Here is a 15,426-nt window from a genome sequence, read left to right on the forward strand (position 1 = left end):
TCTGCAGAATGCTTTACCATACCTGAGTAAACTGCTCTAGAAGGTCTCTTTTTCTTTAGGGTAGCAGCTGCCATATTAGCTTAGTGTGACATCACTTCCTGCCTGAGTCTCTCCCTGCTCATTCATAGCTCAGATTACAGGAGGGAGGGGAGGAGGAGAGGGAGAAAGGAGCAAACTGAGCATGCTCAAGCCCTAGCCCTGGAGGTTTAAGCTGAAAACAGTTAGTCTGATACAGAAGCCCATGAGTACACAATAGAAGGAAAGAAATGTGCTGTTTCTTTTGACAGAGGACTCAGAGCAGCATTACTTTGAGGGGAGTTACTGGTGTATTTATATAGACCTTTATTTTAGCTCACTTAAAGGGCTCGTCATTGGAAAACATGTTTTTTTCAAAACGCATCAGCTAATAGTGCTACTCCAGCAGAATTCTGCACTGAAATCCATTTCTCAAAAGAGCAAACAGATTTTTTTTATAGGTACAAAATGTCAATTTTTTCTTCCGCTAAACTTTTATCTTTCTTTTGTGTAGAAAAATAAAGAGGTGCTCAAATGTTAGCTCTGCTGCAATTAAAGAGCTTTTATCACATATCCACAAAAATAGTAACAAATGGCACACTCACTTCAATGCTTCTGCTTCAATTCAAATCGTGTTCTTTTTATTTCGGTGAGATCAATAAGCAAACGTTTCGGGGTCAAGCCCCTTCATCAAGTGCTACTTACAAACAGTGTGATTGAAAACATTTATAGGGTAAGGTCTTGTATGACCACACCCCTTCGTGATTAAATAACATTGGTTACACCTTTGATGTCCATTAACATTGTGCTTGTGTATTCTTTGTTATATTTTCCACCATCAAAAGGATACAAAGTGCCTCTGCAATAAATAAATCCATAAATAGTGTAAAAAACTTCATACCGCAATCCTTCTTGTAGTGTACATTATATCGATATTTCTCTAGACTGTGGGATAAAATTTATAATATAAAATAAAACTTTCATATTATAAAAACATAAAATCACGTATTCTTAGTTACAATCAAAGGCTGGACATATATGATATATTGATATATGTCCAGCCTTTGATTGTAACTAAGAATACGTGATTTTATGTTTTTATAATATGAAAGTTTTATTTTATATTATAAATTTTATCCCACAGTCTAGAGAAATATCGATATAATGTACACTACAAGAAGGATTGCGGTATGAAGTTTTTTACACTATTTATGGATTTATTTATTGCAGAGGCACTTTGTATCCTTTTGATGGTGGAAAATGTAACAAAGAATACACAAGCACAATGTTAATGGACATCAAAGGTGTAACCAATGTTATTTAATCACGAAGGGGTGTGGTCATACAAGACCTTACCCTATAAATGTTTTCAATCACACTGTTTGTAAGTAGCACTTGATGAAGGGGTTTGCTTATTGATCTCACCGAAATAAAAAGAACACGATTTGAATTGAAGCAGAAGCATTGAAGTGAGTGTGCCATTTGTTACTATTTTTGTAGATTTTTTTTATATTCAATTTTTAAATCTGACATGGGGCTAGACATTTTGTTAATTTCCCAGCTGCCCCTGGTCATGTGACTTGTGCCTGCACTTTAGGAGAGAAATGCTTTCTGGCAGGCTGCTGTTTTTCCTTCTCAATGTAACTGAATGTGTCTCAGTGGGACCTGGGTTTTTACTATTGAGTGTTGTTCTTAGATCTACCAGGCAGCTGTTATCTTGTGTTAGGGAGCTGTTATCTGGTTACCTGGTTACATTGTTCTTTTGTTTGGCTGCTGGGGGGGGGAAGGGAGGGGGGTGATATCACTCCAACTTGCAGTACAGCAGTAAAGAGTGATTGAAGTTTATTAGAGCACAAGTCACATGATTTGGGGCAGCTGGGAAATTGACAATATGTCTAGCCCCATGTCAGATTTCAAAATTGAATATAAAAAAATCTGTTTGCTCTTTTGAGAAATGGATTTCAGTGCAGAATTCTGCTGGAGTAGCACTATTAACTGATGTGTTTTGAAAAAAACATTTTTTCCGATGACAGGATCCCTTTAAGGTATCAAGATCCAAATTACAGAACGATCCATTATCGGGAAAACCCCAAGTCCTGATTATTCTGGATAACAGGTCCCATACCTGTACACTGTTCCTTCTGCTTTCCCAATGAAAGCAACAATAAATTCCCTGAGGGATATGATAGGGAACATGAGGGAAGGGGGGACTGTGTTTGCCGTCAGCTAGAATTCTGGGAGCGGTTAGTGTAGCTGTGACACTCAGTATCGTATAGAAGATAGACATACCTGCTTGCTGCTGTTGAGTCTTTGATTTTCTTTCCTTCCAGTGAGGCTAAATGTTGTTCCAAAGCATCAAGTAGACTGCTTGGAGCCTGCAAGTCAGAGATTTATTTATAGTAAACGCACAATCACCCTTTTTCCGCTAGAAAACAAAATATCACATACTGCAAATCAAATATATCCTGCAAGTAGCACAGCTTTCTACTGAACCCTTCCTGAAAACTCCTTATAGTTGCCCAAAGCAGTACAAGGCATAAACAGATGGATCTAGATCTACTTTTTCTTCAAATCAATAAAAATAGTATGGCAGCTCATTAATAACATGTAAATAGAATGTTTTAGGCCCAAATTAAATATTCCTGTGGTTTGACTGTTTCATTGTCAGCCTAGTGTGGGATAATACATGTGCAACTCCCCAAAGAATGAGCAATAACCATGAAACTTGAGTCTACAGCAGCCACTGCTGTTAAATAATGATGTTCCAGTCTTGGCCCCTGTACCCAGTATATAGTGTCAACTCATTGGCCGGCTGAGGATCGGTCAGGAATCTGTAGGGAAGGTTTTTAAAGGAGAAGGAAAGGCTACAATTAAGTAAGCTTTATCATAAAGGTCTATATAAATACACCAGTAACCCCTCAAAGTAATGTTGCTCTGACTCCTCTGTCAAAAGAAACATCACATTTCTTTCCTTCTATTGTGTACTCATGGGCTTCTGTATCAGACTAACTGTTTTCAGCTTAAACCTCCAGGGCTTGGGCTTGGGCATGCTCAGTTTGCTCCTCTCTCCCTTCTCTGCTGTAATCTGAGCCCAGAGCAATGAGTGAGCAGGGAGAGACTCAGGCAGGAAGTGATGTCACACCAAGCTAATATGGCAGCTGCTATCCTTAACAAACAGAGAGCTTCTAGAGCTGTTTACTCATGCATGGTAAAGCATTCTGCAGAATAAATAGTGTAATAGCTTGCACTATTGTTGGTTATCTATTGGCAATAAACTTCTTTGGTAGCTTTCCTTCTCCTTTAACAAATCTTGTTGTTCCTCTCTTGATGGTTCTGCATAGGCCCCAACAATGATCATCAGCCTAATTATGGCCCAACACACATTTGCATATGAAGAATTTTGGATTCCGACAAATACAAAACAGTGGCAAGAGAAAAACATAATCGCATAACAGATGGTAACCTATGATAAAAACAATGCACTGAACAGGAACCAACAACGTTGCGTAACCCCCCCCACACACACACACAAAAACAGGAACTACTAAAGTACATATTAGTTTAATACTTGTTCCCCGAACCTGCTGATATTCAGCATCCCATTATCATTTACATTCAATCAAGTTAAGAACATTTATATATGGATCAATGTACAATTCTTAATGAAATATAAGGATATTACATGTCACCAAGGAACTCTATTACTATATAAAGTTATACAGGGAACTCTGAGTATCACTCATGTATTATAAGGGATAATGTACCCCCTACTGTAAATGACAAGGATATTAGAAGTCACTGAGGGGTTGTTCTGTGACCATATAAAGACACAAGGCTGCAGGCTGAGTTATACAGGGAACTCTGAGTATCACTCATGTATTATAAGGGATAATGTACCCCCTACTGTAAATGATAAGGATATTAGAAGTCACTGAGGGGTTGTTCTGTGACCATATAAAGGCACAAGGCTGCAGGCTGAGTTATACAGGGAACTCTGAGTATCACTCATGTATTATAAGGGATAATGTACCCCCTACTGTAAATGATAAGGATATTAGAAGTCACTGAGGGGTTGTTCTGTGACCATATAAAGGCACAAGGCTGCAGGCTGTGTTATACAGGGAACTCTGAGTATCACTCATGTATTATAAGGGATAATGTACCTCCTACTGTAAATAATAAGGATATTAGAAGTCACTTAGGGGTTCTGTGACCAGAGGTACAAGGTCGCAGGCTGAGTTATACATCAGGGGAGTTCCCAGATTAACATATTCATATTTTACAATATGGGGTACTGTTTAGGTGCCTTTAAGTGTTCATCAAGCAGCCGGTGTGTCAGTGCTTAGTAGTGAAAAATAAGTTTGCATTCTGCTTGTCACCTTTCCTGTGAGTATTGCTCTGACAGCAGAATCAGTAACAAATATGTGTGCATATCATTAACAGTGCTTGTAACATCACAACATGCCGTTTATAAGTATATGATTTATCTTATAGTTCACTAGACAATGCACATAGTGAGGATTATAGATGTGTCTGAGCGGATTTGCCCTCCATACTATATACTTGTGAAGTTTCGTAACGACTGGAGGAAGCAAATAGATCCCAGTCTATTAGTTCCTGCCAAAAGCTAAACATTGGGGATTAGAGCTTTCTGTTCAGGAGCTGAGGGAAAATACACATGCCTGTTAAATATCTGAAATTCCTTCAAAATACATTCTGCTCTTAATTTGCATTTAATGGCAAAAAAAACTTGAGTTAAAGGGATATTGACCGGATAATTCTGGTGTGTTATAACCAGGACCATATAAATTATTATACACATAAGCATTTTTATTTAATCTGGGTTCAATTAATTGAGAGCTGTGAAGATGTGGAATTGTCTCCCTGAATCAGTGGTACAGGCTGATACATTAGATAGGTATAAGGAAGGGTCGGATGCTTTATTCACCAGTAGCTCCTCCCAGCAGACAGGAGGGAGCCAATGAGATTAGAGGAGGGAAAGGGGTGTTACAGGGAGAGCTGGGAAGTGAATCAGTGGTACAGGCTGATACATTAGATAGGTATAAGGAAGGGTCTGATGCTTTATTCACCAGTATCTCCTCCCAGCAGACAGGAGGGAGCCAATGAGATTAGAGGAGGGAAAGGGGTGTTACAGGGAGAGCTGGGAAGTGAATCAGGGGTACAGGCTGATACATTAGATAGGTACAAGGAAGGGTCGGATGCTTTATTCACCAGTAGCTCCTCCCAGCAGACAGGAGGGAGCCAATGAGATTAGAGGAGGGAAAGGGGTGTTACAGGGAGAGCTGGGAAGTGAATCAGGGGTACAGGCTGATACATTAGATAGGTATAAGAAGGGGTTGGATGGTGTTTAGCAAGTGAGGGAATACAGGGATATGGGAGAAGCTCATAGTACAAGTTGATCCAGGGACTGGTCCCATTACATCTTGGAGTCAGGAAGGAATTTTTCTCCCCCTGAGGCAAATTGGAGAGGCTTCAGATGGGACTTCTGGCTTCCTCTGGATCAACTGGCAGTTAGGCAGGTTAAAAAAGAGTTAAAGGAAAACTATACCCTCCAAACAATGTAGGTCTCTATAAAAAGATATTGCATAAAACAGCTCATATGTAAAACCCTGCTTCATGTAAATAAACCATTTTCATAATAATATACTTTTCTTGTAGTATGTGCCATTGGGTAATCATAAATAGAAAATTGCCATTTTAAAAAACAAGGGCCGCCCCCTGGGATCGTAGGATTCACTGTACTGTATGTTAGGTCATATGAGCCAATTAACAGACAGAGTTGTGTCTTTTGCTTCCACACTTCTTCCTGTTACAGTTAGAGCTGCAGTATTTCTGGTCAGGTGATCTCTGAGGCAGCACACAGACCATCACGAAATGGTGGCTCAAGGCAAGAGATGTAAAAGTGCAATATTTACTTAAATATATATTCCAGTTTGGTAAGATTCCAGTTTGGTAAGATTGTTTAATATGCCACTTAATATGATCTGTTGCTTAAAGTGGACCTGTCACCCAGACACAAAAATCTGTATAATAAAAGTCCTTTTCAAATTAAACATGAAATCCAATTTCTATTTTTTATTAAAGCATTCATAGCTGTTGTAAGCTCATTTAAAAATCTCAGCTGTCAATCAAATATTGTCGCCACTCCTCTATGCCATGGGCATAGAGGCGGGGCAGACAATTACTTTCACTTTCCATTCAGCACTTCTTAGATGTCACTGCTCTCCATATATTCCCCCGTTCTTTTTACCATTTAATTGTGTAGCCAGGACATGGGGATGGACATCAGGTCCCCCATTCTGGTGCACAAACAAGATTCTGAGATGATGGAAGGCTTGTCTTAATAACAGTGTCCACAAAATGGCTGCTGCCTGTTTGCTATAATTTTGAAATCGCAGACTGAAGGAAGCAAGATTCAAATAATTGATATAGTGTAATTAAAGTTCATTTTGCTTGACTAATGTGATAAAATAGGAATTTGAATAATTTTTTTGGGTGACGGGTCCCCTTTAAGTGTTCATTTTGGGGGTATAGTTTTCCTTTAACAGGTTGAACTTGATTGATGTGTCTTTTTTCAACCTAACTTACTATGTTACTATGTAATTCAATCAACATTCAGCCAGAAAAGATATCCAAGCTGTGTTCATGGGTGAAACCTCTCCACTTGCTCCACTATTAGCCGTCTGTGCAGCTGTAAAGCAGCCATTTGGGCAAAAAACTGGATGTTCTGTATGGGCTAGTGGCCCACTGGTGAGGAAGAATGTGATCCAGGAGCCAAAGGCATTCCTTTTCTTATCGATGAGAAAAAGGAGAGCACTCTAATGCAGATTAACTGCTTGTGATTTTCATTTACTGCAAACTGCTATACACGCATTCCTTTTCTTGGCTACACAGAGTGCATTATAGTAGCAAAGCACATTCAGACTTGCCATTAACAGATCTGACAAACACTTGAAAAACCATTTCCCCATGAACCTTTCTGGTTAGTCCTTTATCTTTCCACCTATCAGTCACTGCCAGTCTATGGCAGAAAGACAAGTAAGCAGAACAATGACATTTATGTGCTAGCATTGGGAATATACAGGTACTAGCGTGACAATAGTCAGCTCATGGGAAAATCCCAGCCCCTCTGTATATGGGTAGCAGTGCCAGTCTGAACAAGATCTCATTTCAGGCCCTGAATATACTGAACAATAAACCCCACGGGGGAGAGACACAGTCACAGACACAAGCTGAAACACTTAGAAATACAGGGATGGGATTAGTTATCCAGAAAGATCTGAATTCCGGAAAGGCCATCACCCATAGACTTCATTTTATCAAATTAATCGATATCTATTTCAATAATCCATCAATTCTCTTTTTCTCTGTATTAATAAAACAAAACCTTGTACTTGATACAAACGAAGATATACGCTTGTGTTCAGAATAATAGCAGTGCAATTTCACTGCCTGACGCGTTTCATCTTGCCACTTTCTCAAAGGCTTTGAGAAAGCCGTAAGATGAAATGCGTCAGGCTGTGGCATCACCCGTGGGCGCCTAAGGACTACCCGCTGCGGCAGAACGCTGGCGAATTAACAGCAGACCGCACTGTGAAAGGTCCAGACTATAGCACTACGGGGACTTTTATACGCTAATGCATTGTGGAAATGTGAGTGCAATTTGTTATATATATTTTATTATTAAAGAGGATTTTACACTATTTTAAGCGCATTCCTATAGAGCTATTGGAGCACTGGAGAGGAAAGAATGTGTATGAAATCCAACTTTTTATTTGAAGGCCTATAAAAATACTAAACGTTTGTGAGTACCCACCTAGGAATTCCCAAAACACTGTTTGGACTGTGCTTACACAATTTGGATAAAAGGGGATGGTAACAACCTTTAAGGTGAAGGAGTAAGAGCACTCCCCTTATAGAGTGTGTGACCACCCAAAATTGCACAGTCAAAGGTTAAAAATTATACAATATTAGTCAATCTGTCCCTTTTTGTCTACCCTCAAGCTGTCTCTGAGCGCTGGTCATTTATGTTTATATTGTCTGATTGTTACATCCGAGGGAAAGCGGATATTGGGTACCGGCAGAGGAAGTGGACCACAGGACCCTAGATCACTTTCATTTGTACTTGAAGAGCTCATGTTGCCTTATGCACAAGAGGAAATGCCCTTGAAATGGGGTTTCAACAAGACAACGACCCCAAACACACCAGTAACTTGGTTCCTCACCAACAAGACTGACGTTATGAAGGGGCCCAATCCCCATAATCCAACAGAAAAATTGTGGGGGTGACATGGGGTGTGAGGCAAAAGCAAAAAAAGCAGAAGAATTGTGGAACAGGTTGTTGGAAGTTGGTAGAGTCCATACAACACAGAAACACTGTTATACAACTCAATATTAGTTCAGTCATTCAAAGGAAAACAACAGTCAATGAGTTGGGAAAGAAGAATACAGGGACTGGTATTTTTTGGAACAGCCAAATATTCCTTTTATATTTACTTTCTGTAAAGAAATAACACAAATGTGATCCATTTTTCTTCATGTTTTCATTTGGAATAGAATGTGAAATATTCCCTATCTAATTGCATGGAAATAAAACCTATTATAAGGATTTTGAGCTTTATTCCCCTTTTTTAAACACACTGCTATTATTCTGAACACAACTGTAAATAATCCTAATTGGAAGCAAAACCAGCCTACATTATTTAATGTTTACATTTATACCCTCATACTGTACTGCAATAAAGTCAAACTAAATGTTGTGGATTTGTGGGAATGCACAACCTTCATAAAGAGACTGTGTCTTACCTGAGAAAGATCAGGTATGTCTCCTCGATCAATCCCAACTTGCTGAAATGAGAAAACACTAAATTAGTTCAAAATATAAGAGTGGCAAGACTTATAGGTGAGCAGCAATACTTTACTTTTAGAAATGATTTGCTCATTTAGAGAAGCAACTAGATTGCAAGCTATTTGGGCTAAGAAGTTCTGTTTAATGGCTACAATCTAACCCTTAGGGCTTTGTTTCTGGGCCACAGATGATGTTACACCACAGCTATAAGTATGCTTTAAGGGGCGGGGGCATTTGTTTTTAGATGAGGTCAGTAACCCCCCATCTGAAAGCTGAAAAGAGTCAGAAGAAGGTAAATAGTTAACAGTAAAAAATAAATGCAGACCAATTGGAAAGTTGCTAAGAATTGGCCATTTTATAGCATACTAAAAGCATTCTGAAGTTGGGTTTAGTAAAATTGCCCTAAGAGGGTTTTGTGCAGCACTTCAATTAGGGATGTGCCGAATCCGGAATCATTCCTGAAAGATTTGGCCGAATACTGAACCAAATGCAAATTAGGGACAGGAAGAGCTAATGGTGGCCATACATGGGCCGATAAAAGCTGCCAACAGACAGAGTCGGCAGCTTATTGTGCCATGTATGGGCCCTCCGACGGCTTCCCCGGTCAATATCTGGCCAAAAGTCGGGCAGATGTCGATTGAGGTCCCCCGATCCGCGCCGCCCATTTACCCTTCATTATGATCCGATCATTGGGCTAGGGCCCACGATCGGATCAGGCCGAGATCGCCCACCTCAAGGTGGGCTTTTGGGGGAGAGATCCGCTCGTTTTTATATACTGAACTTACTGCTCCAGCTTGTCAATAGCAGCAATGATCCAGGACTTCAAACTTGTCACAGGGGGTCACCATCTTGGAAAGTGTCTGTGACACTCACATGCTCAGTGGGCTCTGATTGGCTGTTGAGAAGCTAAGCTTAGGGCTCGTCACGAATTATCCAGCAGAAAATGAGCTTCCCTGGCTGTAATATAAGCTGATGCTACAGGTTTGCTGATTATTCAATTCTGATGCTAATTGCACTGGTTTCTGTGCTGCCATGTAGTAATTATGTGTATTAATTACTAATCAGCCTTATATTGTGACATTTCTATTCTATGTGTACTGTATATTGTGAGTGGGTCCCTAAGCTCAGTAAGTGACAGCAGCACAGAGCATGTGCAGTGAATCAGCAGAAAAGAAGATGGGGACCTACTGGGGCATCTTTGGAGACACAGATCTTTACTGCTAAAGGGCTGTGGTTGCCTTGGGCTGGTACAGAAGCACAAAACATCATGTACAACATTTCTAGCTACTTCTTTAGTTAAGCTTGTACAGGTATTCTACTGAATTTACCTCTGCTACTTTCAAGAACTCTGAAATTCGGGTCATCCGTGTGAGGAATTTCTTGTAGATATCGAGGCCTTCTTTACATTGATTTTTCTTCATGTCAAAATATTTTTCTAAAAAAACAGAAAGAAGCCTTGTTATAGCAGCCTTTCCTCGCGCCTCCTTCATTAATAATCTTGCTAACAATCCTGTCTTATAAAGAGCAATGGCAATCACAATACAAAGTCTACTTGTACTTACTCTTTCAAAAACAATTGCAGCAAACATTACATACATTTGAGGTTTCCCTACACAGGCAGTCCCCGGGTTACGTAGGAGATGGGGTCTGTAGGTTTGTTCTTAAGTTGGATTTGTATGTAAGTTGAAACATATACATTTACTTATTAAATTTAGACAGATGTTTGTATTAACATAGTAGGGATGCACCGAATCCAAGATTCGGGCTTTTTAAGCAGGATTCGTATTTGGACGAATCCTTCTGCCCAGCCGAACCCAATCTGAATCCTAATTTGCATATGCAAATTAGGGATGGGGAGGGAAATCACATGACTTTTTGTCACAAAACAAGGGAGTAAAAATGTTTTCCCCTTCCAAACCCTAATTTGCATATGCAAATTAGGATTCGGAATTCAGCCAAATCTTTCGTGAAGGATTCGGGGGTTCGGCCGAATCCAAAATAGTGGATTCGGTGCATCCCTATAACAAAGTGTTTCTTTATACCGTATATACTCGAGTATAAGCCGAGGTACCTAAATTTACCTAAGAAAACTGGGAAAATTTATTGACTCGAGTATAAGCCTAGGGATGAGAAATGCATTCTAGGACATGGCCAATATTATCTTGCCCTATTAGAAAACTGAGGGAGATTTAGGCTCACCAGTAGTGAATAAGCTTCATGAAAAATAAGACAATTATACATTAGCAGAAGAAAACACCTCAGAATGTTGCCCTTCTAGCAGTGCTGGGATAAATATGTTGCCGATGCCACTGTACTGAGCTGAAGTAGATTTTAACAAAGCAGGTTTTCTGGAGCTGCTGCATGTGCCCCCCACGCCTATAAACTCAGACCCCTAATTCGTAAGACTGGGCACACACTTCAACCAACAGCAATAAAGCGCAGAGCAGCTACAGTGCTCTCATCCACAAACAACACACAGCATCATGTGATGCAGCAAGGGGATCGGATAGATACACATATATAGGATTACTTTTCAGTAGAAAAACAAAACACAACATACTCAGAGTGGAAACAACATCCTGAACAAAAGCACTGAAGTTTTGTCCCCTCTACAGTATGTATAGATAGGCCCGTAGAAGTTAGGGTGACGCCAGGCGGGGGTGATGTAAGGCCACGGTCTATAGCCTCAGAATCACGCTCCAAACACATTGAAGACACATCCGAGGTTAAAAGGGGGATTAAGGAAAAAGAACCGGAATTCATAAGGCAGGTTCTACTAGAAATACCTACCTCCACTGCTTGGCGTTTATTCGGAGGCTTGTGACCCGGCAAAATTTCACCGCTCACGCCGACGCAGCGTCGCTCACGCCAATAATTGTGTGCGCAGAGCAGTCTGCACTCTGGCCAAACCATTAAAAATGGATGGGGGTGTACTGGCCCAATCGCCGCGGCCTAAGAAGACTGGCCTGCCCCACCCCTTCCTCAACAGTTTTTAATATACGGTAATGCCATCAGCCAGTCATGCTTTTTTTTTTTTTGTTTTGCGCTGTGCCGCCCCCTGGATCTTGCTGACTCGAGTATAAGCCGAGGTAAACTTTTTCAGCACGTTTTGGTTGCTGAAAAACTCGGCTTATACTCGAGTATATACGGTACCTTTTTGTGCTCTGCAGTAGACAACACACACCAGAGGGGATTGGGGCACGTGGTTTATTAAAGTTAAATACTAATAAAAGTCAAGCAAACAAACCATAGTATGTTACTGTAACAGCCCCGGTTACACGTGTCATGTGTAAGTTGTATGTAAGTCGGGTGTATGTAACGTGAGGACTCCCTGTACTCACCTAACAAATTAATGATCCCTTCATTGTATGCAGCAAACAGACGTATGGCATCTTTGAAGAGGAGCATAAAGGCAGCATTAATGACCCCGTTTGTCAGCTCGTTGGCATTAACCTAGAGATAAAGAACAAGAAATGCATGAAGACACAATGTATCTGTATCCTACTCAACAGTGATTAATAGGCAGGCAACATACAGATTCCTCACAGCCATCTGTCAGTACCTACAGCTCTCTCCTGCTATCACATAAACCAAATTAAATCTGGGTTTAAATGTTGGGCTAAAGCAGTGATCCCCAACCAGTAGCTCGTGAGTAACATGTTGCTCTCCAACCCCTTCGATGTTGCTCCCAGTTTCCTCAAAGCAGGTGCCTAGTTTGGAATACCAGGCTTGGAGGCAGGTTTTGGTTGTATAAAAACCAGGTGCACTGCTATATAGAGTCTCCTGTAGGCTGCCAGTCCACATAGGGGCCACCAAATAGCCAATCACAGCCCTTATTTGGCACCCCAGGAATTTTTTACGTGCCTGCGTTGCTCTCCAATTCTTTTTATTTTTGAATGTGGTTTACGGGTAAAAAAGGTAGGGGACCCCTGGGCTAAAGTAACAACTTTTATAGAACAAACCCTTGAGTTGCCAAATGTGCGTTCCCCAGAAGTATGTCTCTTGGGACTGGTGGAAAATATAGTGCCTGACAAGTATCGGCGCACTCTCCTGCATCTCCTCTACTTTTAGGTAGGAAAACAATCATCCTTTCATGGAAGCTGCCATCTGCACCTACTCTAAAAAGATGGAAATCGCTGATAAAGGAGGCTCTCCCCCTCTATAAGTTGACATACATGAGCAGAGGCTGCCCAGACAAATTTGAAAAGTTTGGGGCCCATGGGCTGACACTCTAGACTCAGCCACACCGCAGAATAACACGTAAACCAACATTAAGGGGGTTGTTCATCATCCAAACACTTTTTTCAGTTCAGTTGTTTTCAGATTGTTCCCCAAAAATAAAGATTTTTTTCAATTACTTTCCATTATTTTTCTTTTACTGTTTTTCCCAAAATCTAAGTTTAAAGTTCCTGCCTCTGGTGTTTAGAGACTGCACCTGAATTACTGAGCTGTCAGACTCAAACTGTTAAAATTTTACAACAATTAGTTGATCCATTTCTCAGCAGCATCTCTGGAGTATTAGTAACTATTGTAGCAAGTCTAACAGCTGCCTGTCATGAAACCCAGAGATTCTGCTCAGCAGGGACAAAGATAAGAAATGGATCAATTTAGAACCGTTTACAGGGTCGGCGACCCCCCCCTCACAGAGCTGCTTTAGAAGGTGAAAAATGACACTTTACACTTCAATATTTGAAAAACTATGACTAATTATGAAGGGCATTCTCCACGGCCTAACCCCCTTTTTTTCCCTCCCCTCTTCATTTGTATTATGTTTATTGTAAAAATAAATAAAAATAACATTTGGATTTCCATTAAAACACCGGACTTGCCGAGAAAATGTATAAAGGATAGAACTGATGCTTGTATTAGTAATTAATGATTTATTGAATACATATGATGATGTTCAAACAAATAAATAAAACTTTAAAATAAAAAAAATTAAATCTGAGTTACTTTTTACATCAACTACCCATTAAAGGACAATTATAGGAAGCTTTGCTGCCCATGGGAAATCTGTGCTCCCTGAGGGAACTTAAGCACCGGAAATACAGGAACGGTTTGTGGTAAAACACTCACAAAGTAACCACAGGAAAATGCTTGTAATTTACTTGGCACAGATTTCATACCCAACCCTGTGTGGCACAAATGAAGTTAACTGTTCAGGGACAGCACTAGGGGTGGTACGGTGACACAGAATAGGGGCGCAACATGGAGAAACATCAGTACCTAGAAACAACCAAAAAAAGAGCTAAACCTGGGCTGGAAGTTTGTTTCCAAAAAAAGTGTAAAATTAAATTAAAAATAAAAAAAGAATAATTTGCAAACAAGTTATACTGCAAATGCAGGTATGGGACCTGTTATCCGGAATGCTCAGGATCTGGGTTTTTTGGATCTCAATAGCTTCAATAGCATCAACTAAAAATCATTTAAACATCAAATAAACTCAACAGAATTGTGCTGCTGTCAGTTACTGTGTTTATGGGCCAAGGCATATGATAATTAATATCCAGTTTGGGATCCATTATCTGGAAACCCGTTATCCACAAAGCTCAGAATTACGGAAAGGCCGTCTCCCATAGACTCCATTTTATCCAAATAATTCAAATGTTTAAAAAATGATTTCTTTTTTCTGTGTAATAATAAAACAGTAACTTGTACTTGATCCCAACTTAGATATAATTAATCCTTATTGGAAGCAAAACCAGCCTATTGGCTTTATTTAATGTTTATAGGATTTTCTAGTAGACTTAAAGGAGAATTAAACCCTAAAGATAAAAAAACCCTACACTACATAGACCCCCCCCCCTAAATGTTACCCTGGACAATTGCCCCTAACGTTTTAAGGTGGCCATACACGGGCCGATAAAAGCTGATGACAGACCGTGTCAGCAGCTTATTGGCCCGTGTATGGGGCCCCCCGACGGGCTTCACCGATCGAGATCTGGGCGAAAGTCGGGCAGATCTCGATCGGATGGGACGAAAAATACCGTCGGATCGCGGCCGCATCTGTTCGTTGATGCGGTCACGCGATCCGACCCCCGTTTCCCATGCGTTAGGATCCGATCATTGGGCCCTAGGGCCCACGATCGGATCAGCCCGATATTGCCCACCTCAAGGTGGGCATATCGGGGAGAGATCCGCTCGTTTGGCGACATCGCCAAACGAGCGGATCTCTCAGTGTATGGCCACCTTTACTTACCCCTCGGTGCAGATTCAGGCATCGGAGTTCACGGGCACCATCTTTAGATGGATATCGATCAGGGGAGCCCGTCGGATGGCCCCACACACGGTACAATAAGCTGCTGACGAGATCTGTCTGCGGCTTTTATAGGACCTTGTATGGGGGCCTTAGTCCCTCTGCTGTTCTCACTCTATACAACTTCGCTAGGAAAACTTCAGTATCAACTTTATGCTGATGACACCCAACTCTACTTGTCTACTCCTGAGCTCTCTTCTGCTGTCCTTTGCCAAGTTACAGACTGTCTACCTGCCGTCTCCTCCTGGATGTCTCAGCGCCACCTGGAACTGAATCTTTCTAAAAC

General features: G+C 40.7%; 1 protein-coding gene across 12 annotated transcripts in view; it reads right to left on the reverse strand.

Annotated features, from left to right (window-relative positions):
- picalm.S (phosphatidylinositol binding clathrin assembly protein S homeolog) overlaps positions 1-15,426 on the reverse strand; it is a 110,748-nt gene that overhangs the window by 49,042 nt on the left and 46,280 nt on the right. For all 12 annotated transcript variants that reach the window (XM_041584610.1, XM_041584609.1, XM_041584615.1 and 9 more), the window contains exons 6-9: positions 12,226-12,337; positions 10,213-10,319; positions 8,842-8,883; positions 2,305-2,390 (exon numbers count right to left, since the gene is read on the reverse strand). In XM_041584610.1, coding sequence (XP_041440544.1) covers positions 2,305-2,390; positions 8,842-8,883; positions 10,213-10,319; positions 12,226-12,337 — 347 coding nt within the window. The remainder of the gene's footprint in view (positions 1-2,304; positions 2,391-8,841; positions 8,884-10,212; positions 10,320-12,225; positions 12,338-15,426) is intronic.

This window comes from Xenopus laevis, chromosome 2S (genome assembly GCF_017654675.1).
Source record: "Xenopus laevis strain J_2021 chromosome 2S, Xenopus_laevis_v10.1, whole genome shotgun sequence".
Classification (NCBI taxonomy): domain Eukaryota; kingdom Metazoa; phylum Chordata; class Amphibia; order Anura; family Pipidae; genus Xenopus; species Xenopus laevis.